Source organism: Lathamus discolor, chromosome 4, assembly GCF_037157495.1.
Source record: "Lathamus discolor isolate bLatDis1 chromosome 4, bLatDis1.hap1, whole genome shotgun sequence".
NCBI lineage: Eukaryota > Metazoa > Chordata > Aves > Psittaciformes > Psittacidae > Lathamus > Lathamus discolor.
Window position 1 is genome coordinate 95,082,485 of NC_088887.1, and position 17,300 is coordinate 95,099,784.

A 17,300-nucleotide genomic window follows, 5' to 3' on the forward strand; every position below is an offset into this window, starting at 1 on the left:
GGCAGGGCTGTCCCCTGCAACATCCCTAGCACAACCAACTGCAAATGTTGAGAAAGTATGAATGGAAAGGCACAGAAGTGGCCAGACTCACATGCATGCCTGAAATAACCTCTCCCGTTGGCCATGCTGGAGACAGAACACTGAGCTAGATGGACAAAAGGTTTGTCTTATCATTGCATGTCTGTGTTTCAACCACCAAGCAGAGGTGGAAAATACTGGTGAAGGCAAATTGCTGAACTAGAATGCTCATACTCCTGTAGCTGGTTCCCAGTGCAGACAGAAGGAGATCCCATCTGCTGGGACATTCATAGTATAGATAGACTGTTAATTCCTCAGAAGTATAATTCAGCATGTTAATAAGATCCAAATTAGTTTTAAAAATGAGTGCGATTACTCTCATTCCTCCTCAAATGATTGCTTTGTGGTCCTTTAAAAACATCTTTGAAAAACTAATGAGTGATTGCAGTTTACAAAACATAAACAAGTGTGTTCCGTTGTTGTAGCACAAGTATATGAACCTCTTACCTTTTGGGTAAATGTCTTTCAAAGGCACATCTCCAGGTGCTAAAATTCTGACTATTTGATTAGAAGCCAATAAAGTTACACAATTGGTTTGTTTTGCAGCTCCTTTTTTCCTCTGGGCTCCATAATAAAATGGATCAGAAGGAGAAGCACGTTTGCAACTCAGAGAGGATTTTCTTTTCCAGCTGTACACTTCACTAGGCGACTGCAAGAGAGAAGGAGTCTACTGAACAAAAGGTTACCATTACTGAGCTTAAGAACAAACATTTCCTCATAAAGTTCCACTTCTTACCTAATTTCTAATCAATTATAGCTACTATGGTTATCTCTCATGTCATCACACGACAAGCAAAAGACCTGGATTATTTTGTCACTCAAAACTCCTATGACAGTGAAAACCAACAGGCCACTTACACAAGTTTTAGGAATTGAGACTCTTCGAAGTTCTGAAGTTGAATCAACATTTTTTTTTTTCATGTTGAACCCGGAACAAAGAGCATCAAAGCATAACCTAATCTGGAATCAAGCTATGTAACACACTATTCCCATATTCTGTTTCCAGTAACGTAGGTAAGTGCAAACAGATACTTCAAGTAATGAATTCAAAGCGAGGCATCAAGGCTGAGAGAAATAAATGTAGGTGTCCCCATGTGAAGTAGGTGCTTCATCTCCCACTACAGCCACTAGAGCCCAGAGAACAGATCATCTCATCTTCAAGAAGGCCTTGGTGTTTGGTCAGATGAGCATTGCTACAGCTTTGATACTTTGCTCATACTAAACACCTACACCTTTAACACTAAACACCGAACCTGAAGTTTTGTCCCACCCCTCTCACATTCAATTAGCACTCCCTCTTTGACATTCACATGCCAAAGAAAATGTAAATATACATTCACATGTATAAGAAAATATTTAGACTCAGTCTCAATCAGGGAGAGCAAAATGCTTCATCTCCAGCATTGGTATTGAAGTGCATAGCATCTTTAGTACTCCCTCCTCTAGACTACCTCTCTTTTCTAACAACAAACTCACTCATTTATAATTAATATAAATAATACTAAAAGCTACTATAATTGATCTGATAATATAAATCCAAACCAAGTAAAACTCAAAATCTAATTGCAAAGACAAGGAATGTCTTACTGAGAAAAACGTATTTTTATAGTATTTTGTATTTCAGAGTATTTTCTTCAATCATTTGGCTTTCCCAAAATTAATGTCTGTTAACAGTTAAATCTTCTAATTTGCTTCCATTTATTAGGCAAACGTGACATGGAATTATTTCTTTCATAAGCATCACCCTTTTCATGTATCACTAGGTAGTGAATATAAATCAATCCAGAGAATTAAACATATTGCTTTTATTTTCCCCGTGTTTACCTCCACTCCACTTTACAACAGCCTTAGTCATTACACTCTTAATTTTCCCTTTCTTTTCTGGTCTTTTTCCAATTGTGTCACAGGAGTGAGCACAATTACATGCTGTAATTACACTTAACTACATTATGAAATAGTGAAAGAGCTGTATAGTTTTCTGACCATTTTCAGTATCTTTTTTCTTTAATCTAGAGTCTTCCTAGCTGCTGCATGAGCAAAAAATTCACACTGAACAGTCCAAAATGATCCTGGTATCTTTTTTCTTAGTGGTTATATTTAACCAAAAATCTATCAAAACATGTGATTTAGAAAATATCCCTCTAGCCAGCACTATCCAGAACTCACCTACAAAGAATTTTGTCTGTACTAGACATTATCTTGTCAATTTCTTAGTATTTCAAACTCCTTTGAAACCCCTCCAGATTAGACTACCCTACAAAATGATGCACACTACATGAGTTTGTCATTTATTGACACTCTTAACTTTTCCATATCTTTTGGTAAACAGGTACTTATCTGGTTACAGAATAAATGAGATCATACTACTTCATTGTATAAAAATGCTGAGTATTTACCAAAAGGTCTGGGAAACCAATAACAATAGTAGCGTAGTTATGCTCATCTGAGAAAATCCTGTTGGGGGAGATGATCTTCTGTCCCACAGCTGCACTGAGGTTTTCTGAAGATAGCTGGTCACTTGAAACTGCATGCGGCACACACAGTTCTGACGCTAAACAGGGAAATTACACAAAATGAAAGTCATTAATTCCAGATGTGCAGTAAGAAACACTATTAACTGCAAGAGTGCTGAGCACTGATCATTGCTATTACTTTGAACATAAAATTACTAAAAAGCAGAAGATCTGATTATACCTTACTATAGCACAGAAATAAGTCAGGAAACAATGTTATTTTTGTAAAGCCAAGTACTTAAAATCAGGAAATACTAGCTTTGTAGTTGCTTACACCACTTAATTTTGCCTTCTACTGTGCAAATGAGGCAGGAAACCTATGGAACAAAACAGCATGTGATCTCATTGAAGATTGTTCTAATTCAAATGCACAAAAAAGCAAAATGTAGGTTTGCACAGGTAAGTGTCAATGTGACATTTCTTGGCAGCTGTCCTGCTGTCTCTGCAATTTAAATAATGTTGTTTGTAGCACATTTCGGGTAAATAATGGTCTAGTTTTCTTTTTCTCTAAGCTAAGGAAAATGAAACCTTATTCTGTGCAACTGCAACAACCCTTTACCTTCAATTGTCAACACAGTCAGAACCTGCTATCTTTAGTTTTGCAGCACACACAGTTTCCACTTCAGTGGGCAGACTATCCCATTTACCTGGCAGTGGGAGAAAATCTTTCCTCCCTCAAAGGATGAATGGGCTTGGGTCAGTGGCAAACCCACACCGATCTACCTTTTCTTTGTTCTCCTGCCACAGGTTCTGCCTCAAAGAATGAGAAGAGGTTGAAAATGATACATTCGGGGTTTGCTGGGGGATTTCGAAAAAAGAGGAGGGGGACATGATACCTTTCTGGATTGGAAGAGAAGAAATAAGATAACAAAGGATAAAAATAGCACAAAAAGCATACAGCAGTAAACTGTCCACAAAAAGTTTTTGAGACTGGAAATCGTAATAGTGTTTCTACCCATCTGAGGAATGATACTCTGTAATGGTTTCTAAATAAGGTAGTAAAAGGAAGGAAGCTACTGTGCTCTGATGGAGCTTGATAAGTTGGTAGAGTAAACTGTACAAGAGATAAAAAGAATCTTAGATATTTAAGCTGTGGTTAGAGTCTTTGGTATTCAATTTGTTGCAGTTTGTGTAAAATAAGCCATATTTATTATCTGTCAGTAGCATTTGCTTGTATCATGTTTACTCTGTATTAATCTCATTCTACCAGGATGAAAATTTTTCCCTCTTTCACAGATATAAAGCAGTCTCTCTATTTTTTAACCTCCATCTCTCTAAGACACTGGAGATAGGCCAAAGCCTTTAAACTGCTAGGTGGCAGGCACATGTTCTTCACTGTTATTAAACTAGGTAGACTAAAGATTTTGTGCACTGTGATCAAATACTCAGGGTTGAAAATGTCATCAGATCAGAAGACAGGCAGAACTTACCAGGCAGATTGATGACCACTGGAGACTTCTACCTTCTTTGTAGCTAAGATATGCCTCAATGCATAGCACAATCTGAGAATTCTACTGAAGAAATTCCCCTATCTTTTAGCACAGGTGTGATTGCCTCAATGGCCTCCTGCATGCAGCCTGCAGAACTTTGGAAAATGTGATTTCTTTTCTGCTCTAACACTAGGTCTTTTATAATGTGTTGAGAAATGTCTTACAGCTCATCTTTGTGTAACAGACCTCAAAGAGTGTGCAGACTGGACCCATCAACATGTTTAGTCCTTTCTATTCCCACATTCTAATTCCTACCTAAATGTCTTTTTAACTTTTTTAAAAAAAATTTGCTTTGTGAAAAATTATTATGAACCAAACATGATAAGGGGAGGACTAAAAGAGAATCAGAGAGAAGGTTACCAAGACCTTTAAAGTAAAAGAGCTTTGTTTGTGCCGCTGCAAACACAGAAATGATTAAAATAAAAGAAGGAACAAGCCAAGCTTGCATTCAATACCTGTTGTTAAGCCAAATCCCATGTCAGCTGGTTCTTCACTCAATGCATACAGCTGGCAAACCCCACTGTCTTCAGCTTCCATATTGGCACGCTTGGTTAAAAGAAATTTCCTGCAGGAGACAGATAGACATTTACAATAATTCCTGGTTAAGCTTGTAAGCCTAAATGAGGACTTTTATCTTCTGAAACAGTGAAAGCGTTCTACATTTATATAAACAAGGTTATCAACACCTTTTGCTAAAACTAAACATGATTCACTAAACATCTGTGAGAAAGCAAAGAGTAAGCCAGCAACTGACAGGTTTGTCTTCTGGTAACTATTTACACACTTTCATTTGCTGTGCATTTATAAAAATAAAACAGAGTAATGTTTCTTTCACATGCCCATGAAAGCAAAAGCAAGCAGGCACTAACTCTGGACAATGTGGCTGTATTCCAAAGCTAGGTCCACCAACATTTTCATTTCTAAAGAACAATATCACTCCAGTTAAAAGAGTATTAACATGCATACAATCAAAGCCAGTCTAGATTTGCAGATGTGTGAATTCAGGTAGGCATATCCTGTTCACTTTCTACTCGAAAAGCCTACCTGCACTTTCACCAGAGTAAATCTGCGTCTTATACACCAACTGTTTAAGTCTAGCCAGTCTCAAAAGCTGAAAAACCAACCCTCAGACCAGGAGTGGAACTCCTGAATGCAAACAAGATACAAACAACAGATAATGCCATCAGGAAAACTAGGCTTAACTAACTGATTTGTTTCATTTTCCACCAAGAGCCACCGGTCTTCAGCTGCCAGGAAAACAGATTTCAGATTGATCGGAAGCGAGATGGTATGAGTTTGACCCTCTAATACATCCAGTACAATAAGGTGGTTTCTGTAAAATTGGAAGCCAAGAAAAGAATAATCAGACAGGGATGTACACGAGGAGATCTGTTATAAATCAATGTAATACAAGAATACTATTTGCTCTTACCCTGCTTCTTTGTAGAACACCAGCCAGTTTTTGTGTGAAAACTCCCGGCACATTTTGTAGTTGCTCTGTATAAAAATAAGTCATACAGCAATCAGTGTATGTTCAACTCATTCCAATGAGTTTCCCTGACTCTCCTGAAACTGTACTATATTTTCCCTTAATTTAGGGTAATCCATGGCATTAATTACCTCTCAAAGTGGTATCTAGCCTGCCTTATCCCATGTCATATAATTGCATCATAATCAAGTTTGTTGTTTTGGACATAATCTCTTGTAACAAAATGTTCTGTTAGACACATTTCTAGCTCCAGTGAGACACATTTCAAAGATACATATCCTCAGAGAATGCAACTTATTTATATTTTTCATATCTCTATTCCATAACAACTTTATTTAATGTATAAGGCACTTAAACATACATAAGAGTAAACAAGTAAGTGCTTGGGCTGTAAAAACAGAAAGATAAATGATCCTGAGGCAGTTTTTCCAATACTAAGATTTGACTGAAATAAAAAGCAAAACCAGCTTAGGATAACAGAGGCAAGTGCTATTCCTCACCCCCTCTTCTTTGCTGCTCCACCAAGACAACCTCTTAGGAGACTCTTGATCATCTGGTAAGAGCAAAAGTTGGCGAAGGGCACCATTGTTTGTATCCAGCAACAACACAACATTGCTCTGTAAATGAAAAGCAGATCCATGTACATCTCAAGCCCATCTAATAAGACAACAGCAGATCAATCTGAAGCACATCTGCAACTTTAGTAACAGAACATTTCAAAAGATCTAGATTTTGTCTGAAAATGTAAGCTGAATCTTCTTGGCTCATTTCAAAGCTCATAGAGAATATCTGTAGAGGTTAAGTACATGCAAAAAGCCTGAAATGACATTCCAGTTTTCCCATAATGTCTTATGTATACATCTCGCATTCACTTCTGCATAAGCTCTAGTAACTAGACTAGTATGGCTTACATGTCCAAGCTGTAGTCAGCTACAGGTGACAGACATAACAGCTTTGTTCTGTCAAGTCATTAAAATATTTCATGTAAGTGTTTATGTTTTCTCAGCCTTCCCCTGAAGTACCCATTATTTCAGTTACACGGAAGGTGAAAAACTGGTGGGAGAAGAAATGGCTTAGTATTTTATCTCCAAGTTCATAGTTCTTGTATTCTGGAGCCTAATATCCCAGGGCATGACAATCCTTCTGTGACCTGAACATTCAGACAGCTTTACAGTGTCAGAGATAGGATAACTGTTGAAGGACAGCAGGATGATTCAAGAGGACAAAGATAAGAAGCAGAAAGGATACTGGACAGAGTGGTCCAAGTGTCCTCCACATATCACATGTGAAAATATGGTATGCTAATTTTTGAACTCCTTCAGCTTTCTCAGTTTGTTACTCAATGTCCCAGGGTCCACACATGTTGTCAAATGATGGGAACATTTGCAACATTTCTTTTTACGAAGTACCACGGGTTCTCCTAATGTGTTCAACTAAGAATTCAAGAGAATTCAGGGCCAACCTTAACCGCATCAAATGAAATTTAAAAGGTACAAAAGAATAAGTTAATTAAGGCTTGGGTTCAAATTTTTGCTTGCCATTCAAGGAAAGAAACACCAGGTTCTGCCAGGACATTAGGTTCTACAAAGACTTACTAAAAGTAAACTGTCTACGTACAACATCTGCAATAACGCACGATAAATGTTAAGGGAGTAAAACAAATTCCCACAACTTCTCCTAAATAAAACAAATACACACAATCAGAGTCACAGTGGTTTAGTTCGTTTTGGGTACACTTCATGCTTTCACTAGGATTATTTGGGAGAATTAACTTTAATAATGACAGTCACTTGAAGCTAAATATGGTAAAACATTCAAAATATTACCATGTTATTTGGAGCATTTGGGAATTTCAGCTAGAGTTCAATACCTTTAAAAAAAGAAGTTTGCTTACGTATTACCAACTGAAATTATAGAAACATGGCTCATGAAAAAAATAGGGCATTTGCTTTGGATTTTGGTTTTCTGCCAAATTTGTCCATACACTCCTGCAACAGTACTGCTTCTCAGAAGCAATGCCTTAGCCTTTCATGTGAGATAAAGAACACATATGAATCAATTACATTCTCCCACTTAGTGTTAAATTTATGAGAGCAGTTGGCAATATAAAAAGCCTCTCTACTCCACCCCTTTTGATGTTAATGGTTTCCTTCTGTGCTAAGTGACTGATGTATATTCTGTCTGTGTTTAAGAATAGATTTTTGCGTCATTTGCGAACACATCCAAGAGCAGCTCTGGCAACTCATCAAGTGGGCTGGGAAAAGACGTTGGTGTGCAATTCCGCTGTGTTTGTTCTTGACTGGGAGAAAAGTAACCTTTGGGCAACCTCCCGACCCTGATGTCTGGAATTCCAAACTCTGGACAGATGCAATAACCAGTCTTGTGAAGTGGTGTGCCTTTATTTTTAGTTACTGCAAAGTTTCCCTTTCCTTACTGCGGTTTTTATTTTAGCGAGCGTTTTCCTCTTAAAAGTCCTTAAACTAAACAGGGCTGTGATTTCACTTTGCTGGTATGGGAGGTTGTTCCTTATGATCTCGCAGACAGAGAGGACAGCTAGGGAAAGGAATACACTTCAATTTCAGTAGTAGGACAGAACAAGTAATTCAGTTTAACCCTCTTGTGTTCTTCCCCCTGGACACACTCTCAGTTTTGTTCTCTTCCACCCTTGATGCTCATGTCTGAAGCAAGCAAGCTCACATTCTCTCTAGCTGTCAGCTTCAGATGAGGCTGATTCTTAGCCTGGCAAAATAACCCCCCCACACACCTCTCCTTGTCTCTTATCCCACAAGCACATTTTCTATTAGTGCCACCCGAGGACTCCTTGAGCGATACACATGTGACAATCCTGACCCTGTAAATATTAGGCACAAATACAGACATATCATACTGTTCATTAGGTTCAAGGGGAAAAAGCCCGTGCAATAATTCAGGATTTGAGGCTCTAAGCTCCATGCCTTTAGAGGTAGGGAAATATATGCAAGTAGATTACTGGTGTTCTAATTAATGCTAGTGTTATCAGATGATTTGGGAGACTTGATTGTACTAGATATTTCAGTGAACTGAGGACAGAGGGTAGAAATAAAAGCTTATAGAAAAGGAAAGTCTTCACCTTTTCAATAGAAGGTGCACACCTTTCTGTATAAGCACATCTTTTCTTTGCTTAGGGAAAAGGAGTTTTATATATCTCCCCCCCAAAAGAAAAGAATTTAACAACTAAACATGTTTTTGAAGAAAACATACCCTTCCTCCTGAAAACATACATTAGAACATTATGGGGACCAGAGGGCTCAGATATAACTACTAGTATGTTGCAGGTACTTCCATATGCAACTTCCACTTGTGTTCAGGCTAGACTACAACCTTCTTTTAAAGGCTGTTTGCCATCTTCTACATGAAATGAGGCAGATGTCTGTGTCAGGTTCTGTGCCAGATTCTTTCTTGCTGTTGGAGAGATTTGACAAAGAGCTCCAGCAGCACGTGGGACAGGGAAAAGCACTTCACTTCCCTCCCTGCCCCACTTCCTGACAGAGAAAGATAAAAGCAGAGTTAAAGAATGCTGGCTGGGTATTGCCAGGGCAAAGCTCATTGTGCTCTCTGAGGTAGACTGTAAGTTACTCTGTCCATCCAGCTGTAGCCTTTCAACAGAGCAAAGTGCTTGTAACAGAAAACAGAAATATGCAGTTAATTTATAGATTTACATGCAAATCAGTGCTCCATGTGCATTTTGCTCCTATAATCCCATATAAAATAATGCGTAAAGTTTCCAATTTTTTTTTCAGTCTATTTCTTGTCTTTCTGAGTGGTAAAAGCCATAGGTGCAGAAAGAAAAAGAAAAGTGAAATAGGCAGGCACAAAGCTTAACAGGAAATTGGGGCATGCCCTGAGCTACTTGGGGGGAGGACAGGGCAGAGGCATTGCTGCTTTAAAAAGATGAATGCAATTCCCATCTTACAAGGAAATGATTTTAGATCATCCAGGTTGGATGGCGCTTTTAGCTACCTGTTCTAGTGGAAGGTGTCCCTGCCCATGGCAGGAGGGTTGGAACTGGATGAGCTTTAAAGTCCCTTCCAACCCAAACCATTTTGTGATTCTTTATCTGGAGAATCTTTCCAAAGTCTACCAGCTCAGCCTGAACAGCAGATAAAACTCTGATTTCTGCTATTAAGTGAAATCCATGAGGAGTTTAGTTTTAGTAAAATTTTATTTAAAAGAACAGGAAGGAATAGTGATTTTTCATTTCATTTCACTGAAGGTCTCTATTGAATCCAGATGGATGTCATTTGGGAAATAAATCACACGAGCTTATCTGATGAGCCCAATATCATCACCTCATCCTTTCCAATAAGATTATGATCCATTTAAAATTGCCATTTTTATATAACTTAGTCAGAAACATTGATTTCAAAAGACCTTTGTTAAAACAAAAAAATGGGGAAAATCTTTAGCTTTTGGTATTGTCTAATTAATGGATTATATTGCTTATGAAATACCAGATGTCAAGTGGATTTTTTTTTTAATAAATGCAACTTCTTACATCTACAAATACTGTTATAATTTCTTGGTCTTTTTCAGGTACATGTAGACAAACCTCTAAAGCATCACATACATCATTTACATTTCTTGTTTTTCTTGGAAATCATAATGTGTTTAATTTGATATACAGCAATATCCACCTCATGCACGAAGCCCATGATTTTTCCATGGGTCTACTGCAGGAATAGTTAGGAATTAAACCTAAGTTATATGTGGAAAAATTAAACTACTTGAGAATCCCTTTTCTGATTCAGTGGGAACTAGAAATCTAAAGACCCTAACACATGAGCCCTAACGTAAGGAAGGACAGCAGTGGCTGTGAAGACTACAGCAGCAGCATTTGTCTGACCAGTGTTTTGTTACTTCATTGAAAAACCAATCCCAAATAAATTGCCAATGCAGTCCATGGCTACAAATATGCAATACACAAGAGAAAACTTTCTCATCGTTTTTTCAGTGCAAGATGTTTACTTAAGTTTCTCAAGAAGTCTAAAATTACTTTTGGTGTCCTAAGCATACAATGACTTTTGCAACCAAGTTTGTAGTTTAATGAAATGTATTTTCACACTCAGTGACTAAGGTCTATCTTAATGCTACCAGTATGGAAAAAGACCCAAGGCTTATCCAGGCTGTTTCAATCTATACAGGTAGACTCCTCAGTGATCCCACCTTACTTTGCTCATCACTAAACATTCAGCTGTATTTTAATTTTTTTTACCTCCGCTTCATGTAGAACCACTTGACCTTTGAGTGGATTTCCCAGTGGTGCCACAGTCACAAAAGGCTGCCAGACACTTCCAACTGTTCTTGGGAAGAGGTCATAAAGATCCACAAAGTATCCACTATTACTAGAAACGTTCATGAAGAACAAGGAAACCGGATTGCACGCGGTAACGTAAATAACATTTTCAGCTTCCTCTTCTGAAATAAGAAAATAAAATTAATGAAGGATTACTGACATCGTGTATTGCTTTTCTGGAAATACATATGTCAAACTTGGCAGATGATGACAGAATCACAGAATTGTTAGGGTTGGAAGGGACCTCTAGAGATCATCTAGTCTAACCCCCTGCCAAGGCAGTGCCGCTTACAGCAGGTCACACAGGAACGTGTCCAGTGAGGGAGACTCCACAACCCCGCTGGGCAGCCTGTTCCAGTGCTCTGCCACCTTCAATGCAAACAAATTCTTCCTCATGTTGCGGTGAAACTTCTTGTCTTTTAATTTATGCTCACTGCTCCTTGCCCTGCTGCTGGGCACCACTGAAGAGTCTGGCACCATCCTCCTGGCACCCACCTTTGAGATATTTACATGCATTAATGAGAGTCCCTTCGTATGAGAGCCTCTCTACATGCATTAATGAGCTGCTCCTCTAGACTAAACAGGCCCAGCTCCTGCAATCTCTCCCCATAAGTGAGACGCTCCAGTCCCCTGATCATTCTTGTGGCTATTCGTTGGACCCTATCCAGTAACTCTTTGTCTTTCTTGTACTGAAGAGCCCAGAACTGGACACAGTGCTCCAGATGTGGCCTCACCAGGGTCACGCAGAGGTGAAGGATCACCTCCCTCAACCTGCTGGCCACACTCCTGATGCATCCCAGGATATTATTGACCCTTCTGGCCACTAGGGCACACTTCCAGCTCATAGTCAACTTATCATCTACCAATACTCCCAGCTCCTTCGCAGCTGAAGTGCCCTCTAGCAGGTCAGCCCCCCAACCTGTACTGGTACTTGGGGTTCTTCCCCCACAGGTACAATACCCTATACTTGCCCTTATTGAATCTCAGCAGGTTGCTGATAAACAAGTTGAATAGACCAGATCCAGTATTGGTAACAGGGGAATATAATAATATTTAAAATTTTGGGGTTCACTACAAAACTTCATAGCTTTTCTTACCACACCTTTTGTTACTGCCACATCGCAAACAAAGTTAACTTCCTCCAAAGGCAGTGTCCAAAAAGCGAGTTCTTCTGTGAAACTGAGGGACCTGGCTTCATGTCGTTCCAGTGGAAATCCTTGAATATTTAAGTACACAGGACCCTGAAACAAATGGTAACAATGAGGGCTTGCCAAAATATTCCATTCACCATTCTTTATGAAAATCTAGAAGTCTTCTTCAAGACTTAATAATAGAAATAAGGCTAATTGCTAAATAAATAAAAGGGAAAAAGAAGTATTTTTCTGCAAGCACTCTGAATGTCCATAGTGCCTTTTTCTTTACAGAACAGAAACCATCATGCCTTCCCTCCTTAGTCTTTTATTGGTTTGGACCCATTCTTGTCCAGTAGCAGGAAAAAAGTATCATGTACTGATAAAACACAGTCTGTACAAGATAAAAATCAGGATATTTTTGTTTCAAGAAAGTTCAATGGCAAATTCTTACTATATAAAGTTTGAATTTCACCCCAACATCCCATTAGTTCAGGTTTTTTACTTATTCACTGGAGTAATAACTAGTGAAGTTAAGCCAAAACTCAAAGCTGAAAAGGATTTAGAAGCTTTGGCTGCAGGTCAAATTGTACCAAGGGTTGAGGTTCAAACTTGGGAGTGCCAAACACCCATAAGAATTCAGCTGCATGTGAAGTAGAAAACAGCTTTCTTTTCAGCCTCTGATCTTATCCAAAAATTGAGATCTGGGAACTGAAACCAGCCACCTCCAAGCACCCAAAACAGCTCCTTCGAGTATGGTATTGTCAATATCCTTATAAAAACCTCTTTTAAAGAACTTCTGACCAAACTGACTGATTTTAAAGCACATCTTGCATTGTGTGGGCTAGGTATACAAAAATGTTAATTTTCCTAGTCAGTGTAAAACCCCAAGAACAGAGAACAAGGACCATGGTTTGGATATACTCATTTTCCTGAAAGAATTGGACAAATTTTAGATTCTTTGTGCCCCAATACAGAAAAACAGTATTATATGAATTAAGAAAAATAAAGAAAAAAGACAAACCTTTACATCTATTTTTTGAGTTTCTGCTGGACACAGCAGTTTTTGTTGTGCATTCCCCGGCTCAGTGACTTTCCAGTAGCCCATAAATTTATGATCTGGTAGTGGCAGTCTGTCAAACAATGTAGGAACAAACAAACTTTTACATTCATCAACTAGCAACTGATATGGCAGCAAATAATTTAAAACAATTGCATTTTTCCAATGAGTCCTATCTGAAGATTCTTTTGTAGAAAATGCTTCCTCATTAAAATGTTTCATTTCTTTTATGTTTTAAATCACAAAAAAAATTCTGGAATACTAATACAATCACAACCTGAACAGCATCATAAAAGAAGAAGCAATTCACATAATATGAGCTCAAAAGGAAGTTTTCCAGTCGGAATTATTTGCAATATGTAATACAATACATCCAAAGCACCTCTTGCTTTGCTTTATTCAGATCAGGGTGTGATAGTACTGCTTACAGGAACTTCTGTCAGTGGCACACTCATCTAGGAAACCAGCAAAATAAGCACAGTAAACACTGTGGCAAGTTAACCACGCACTAAAAGTTCAATCGTTTCCATATCCATACTGCCACTCCTCACATGCACAAAGACAAAGGAATACAGACATGGGAGTATCCCATTGCCTTCTGGCCAGTACAGTCTACAGAAAGGACAGTGACATCTTCAAAAGCCTCAATTGCTTGCATTGGTCTAACGTCTTCATTTCTGTACCTTTTATTTAGAGAAGAAATACATGGGCCACAGCAAAGCTCATTTATATAGGAAAGGAAAATGCTGGCATATGACAAAATAGCTGACAGCAAAATAGGGATGACACAATTTTTATTTCTTCTGAAGTGATTTGCAAGCATTAAAAGCAGTGTGACTTTGTTAATTTAGACGAATACCTTCAAGCTAGTGAAATCATGACTTTAGGTTTCTTTTATTTGGGATTGGTTGCTCCTGAGGAAACCTCCTATCAAAACTACATTCTGTGTTACACACCACTGCACATCACTGGATAGCTACAGGATTTGGCAAGAGAACAGAAGACTTTCCTTTTCTCAGTTTCTATAAATATCTCCAAAGTCCATTTTAAGGAAGTTCTCATAGACCCTGTTAAAAGTCTGTGGTTGGTCTCTTCTGTCCTGTCAGATGATACTTGTACCTACTGTTGCAATTATTTTCCCTCTCCCCACCAAACAACTCATCCCTCCTAGATATTAGAGGTTTGTTTAATTACTTCTTGATATCCTTTTCAGAATAAGAAGGGATCGCAAATCAGAAAACCTCAGCTGAACTATATATGAAACCTAGGGAATTAGAATTCTATTTTATTTTTCCACTGAGAACTTAAAGGAAAACTCAGGGAGTGATCCCTACTATCCTCTAACCTTTGCAGCTCATGCAGGGAAGCTGAATTAACATTTCTTACTGGCATACTGACACCAAACCTCAAGCAACAAGGAGAAGCCAGTACTCACAGGCAGAGAATCACCAGCTTCTACGAGCATTCTGTGTTTGGACCATCTGCCAAGGCAGTGAGTTAGCCAAAGACACTTTTTGCAAACAGAAAACGGTTTGGGTGCTATAGATCATTGGTGCTCACAGATAAAATATCCATCTGCAGCAATATGCCATTGTGGCATGGATTGAGGAAAGGGCATCTCATTAATACCCTATCCTCGTCAAAGAACCAGCAGAGTCTTCACTGCCTGTCTGTTGTCTAATTAAGAATATCAATAATTGCCAATGTTTGAAGAGTGATTTATTTTGCATTCTTTCCCACTTCAGTTTGCACTCTTCTATGCTTTACACCTAGCTAGTCTGGCCAGATTCTTCCCAAATTGAGAAAAGAAATTAAGTCAGACTCAAAAAATTAAAAACAAGGCAAGTACAATATATTGTAGGTTACAACATTTAACACCATTAGGAAGAAAAAAAAACATTCAGGATGTGCTATTTCAACATACACACAATTCTTAGATAAATACATTCATGCAGTCAGAAAATGGGCAAACAGTCACACTAGACTAAATGTCAGTTTATCCATGGAATTTTACTTCAGCTTTCCATTTGGGTTTCATAATGATTTGCTGGCAAAACACTGGGTATGTCTTGAGCCAAAACTGTCTTGTGTGCCAAAGGAAATTAGAGACTTTCTTTTGCTATGTGACTCCAAGCAGCATAATCACCGATATGCCTATGATCAGCAGCAATTGTTTCCCATTAGCTCAATGGAACATCGACTTCCAGAAGGGTTTGGACTTCGTTTTTAATTCCTTACACATTAATGCTATGGACAACATTCTAGAAATCAACAGGTTCACTAATAATAATGAATAGTTATTAAATTTTAAAACAAAGCATATGTTAATAGCCAGCTTTAACCAAATGCCCTGCTTTATATAGCAACAGAATTACAGATTGCATTCCCAAAGAAAGAAAACACTTCCACTCTGTTTCAGCTGTCGGGAGATTTGCTTTGCTAATAGTTCTACTCTTCCCTCAGGAAAACTGATTTCTCCTTTCTCCTAGATTCTTGAGGCTTTGTTCTCTTCCCTGTTTCTGATTAATTTAACTTCTCTGCGGCAGCAGACCAAGTCATCGTGCACAGCAAAAAGGAGGGGAAGGCAGATCAGAATTTAAGAATAAAACAAAATGCAGAATTCAGAGTTCTTTTCCAAGTGTAACGGGGATCTTACTCTTCCAGGGCCTGACAAGTCTTTTTACTCCATCTCACTGCTCTCTCATATAAATCAGGTCTAGAAAGACTAAGAGTATTGAATAAGCTGGTGGCATTAAGGCTCTTTTAATCAGTGTGCCCCGAAAATGATTTTCAGGAGAGAGTGAAGGTGCAGAGGGGCTGGAACAACATGCCCACACTGAAAACATCTTAACAGTTTTCCTCTTGTGAATTTATACGATATGCAGTGAAGGAGGGAAATTATCTTCTTTTCCTGGACTTGAAAGTAACAAGCAAGTTCTGAAAATAACCTGAAGTGACAGTACTAGCAAAAAGCTTCACAAGGGGCTCCTGACACACTGCTGTATGTCAAATTAATTAATTAAATACATTTACATAAAAGGCAGACAGAATACTGTGGAAATGCCATCACCGGCAAAAATCTGTGAAGCAAAGTGATCTGATGGGTGTGAAAAGCGCAGTAACTGGGTAAGAACTGTACTGAAACCTCACTGCTCTCTCCAGCTGGGGTGTGCAGAGTGAATCGTGATTTTTGCTTTCTTCAAAAGCTGGAAAGGGTTTCTAGGACAGCAAAACTACATAACAGACTGCAGTAATCTTGTAAGAAAGCCAAGATTTGAAAGCAAGCTCTAGGGAATTATTCCTGATCAGTTCTTTGATTTTGGATCTGTCAAACTCTGCTGCTTAAGGAAAATTAGAAACATTTTTTATGTTAATTTAATTTTAATTTTTACACCCTGGTTTCAACATGACCACTTCTGTCCACAGAATGGTTACAGAATCAGGCATTTTGTTTTGAAAAGGTGATTGCACAAGGCCTACAGTTGATGGGGCCATTATACGAAAAATTACTATTCAGACTGATTTTCATCATGCACAGCAGTCTAAGGGAGACAATCTGTCAAAAGGTATTTCTCTAGTGGCATCTGCTGTTAGAAAACTTTTCCAAGTGGCACCAATGGAACGCAATTTCTTTTCATTTTCATAATTTTCATTTTGGAAAATAACTTCATTGTAGGCTAATTAAAAAACCCCAAACAAACCAACAGAAACAAAACAACAAACCCAACAAGTAAATGTATTCAAAAAGTCAACAGAACCTGCTTTATAAAGTTATTTATTTAGCCTTCTGAGAACATATGGAAAATGGCTACAAATCCTGTAACACTGAAGCTCCACTGAATGCAAATTCCCTGCAGGTAGCTATCATACTAGCACAGCTGCGCACATGAACTCTGGCAAGCAACAAAGCTGCTTAATACATGACCTTGTAAACCAGCTCAGCGCTGGCACAGAATGTATTCAAGGATTTCAGTAACAGACAGTGCTCTGTCCAGCTGAAGAGGTTTTGAACCTATCTAACTTTTTGAGACTTAAGATGTAGCTCGAAACTTGGGAAATTCCTGACTCTATTTAAACATATTTTGATTAAAAATATAACCACTAGACATACAGAACAGTCTGTAATGAAAAATGAAAGCAGTTAATATTTATATAGTTACATTACATATAAAAAACCCAGTTCATATAAAACAAATATTGAAGTTATA

The 17,300-nt window shown here is 38.3% G+C and overlaps 1 protein-coding gene across 2 annotated transcripts in view; it reads right to left on the minus strand.

Annotated features, from left to right (window-relative positions):
* The window catches only part of VWA8 (von Willebrand factor A domain containing 8), a 176,841-nt gene that overhangs the window by 45,801 nt on the left and 113,740 nt on the right, over nt 1–17,300 (minus strand). For both annotated transcript variants that reach the window (XM_065678185.1, XM_065678186.1), the window contains exons 27-35: nt 13,057–13,165; nt 12,005–12,143; nt 10,822–11,024; nt 6,071–6,187; nt 5,514–5,578; nt 5,289–5,414; nt 4,537–4,646; nt 2,475–2,629; nt 526–727 (exon numbers count right to left, since the gene is read on the minus strand). In XM_065678185.1, coding sequence (XP_065534257.1) covers nt 526–727; nt 2,475–2,629; nt 4,537–4,646; nt 5,289–5,414; nt 5,514–5,578; nt 6,071–6,187; nt 10,822–11,024; nt 12,005–12,143; nt 13,057–13,165 — 1,226 coding nt within the window. The remainder of the gene's footprint in view (nt 1–525; nt 728–2,474; nt 2,630–4,536; nt 4,647–5,288; nt 5,415–5,513; nt 5,579–6,070; nt 6,188–10,821; nt 11,025–12,004; nt 12,144–13,056; nt 13,166–17,300) is intronic.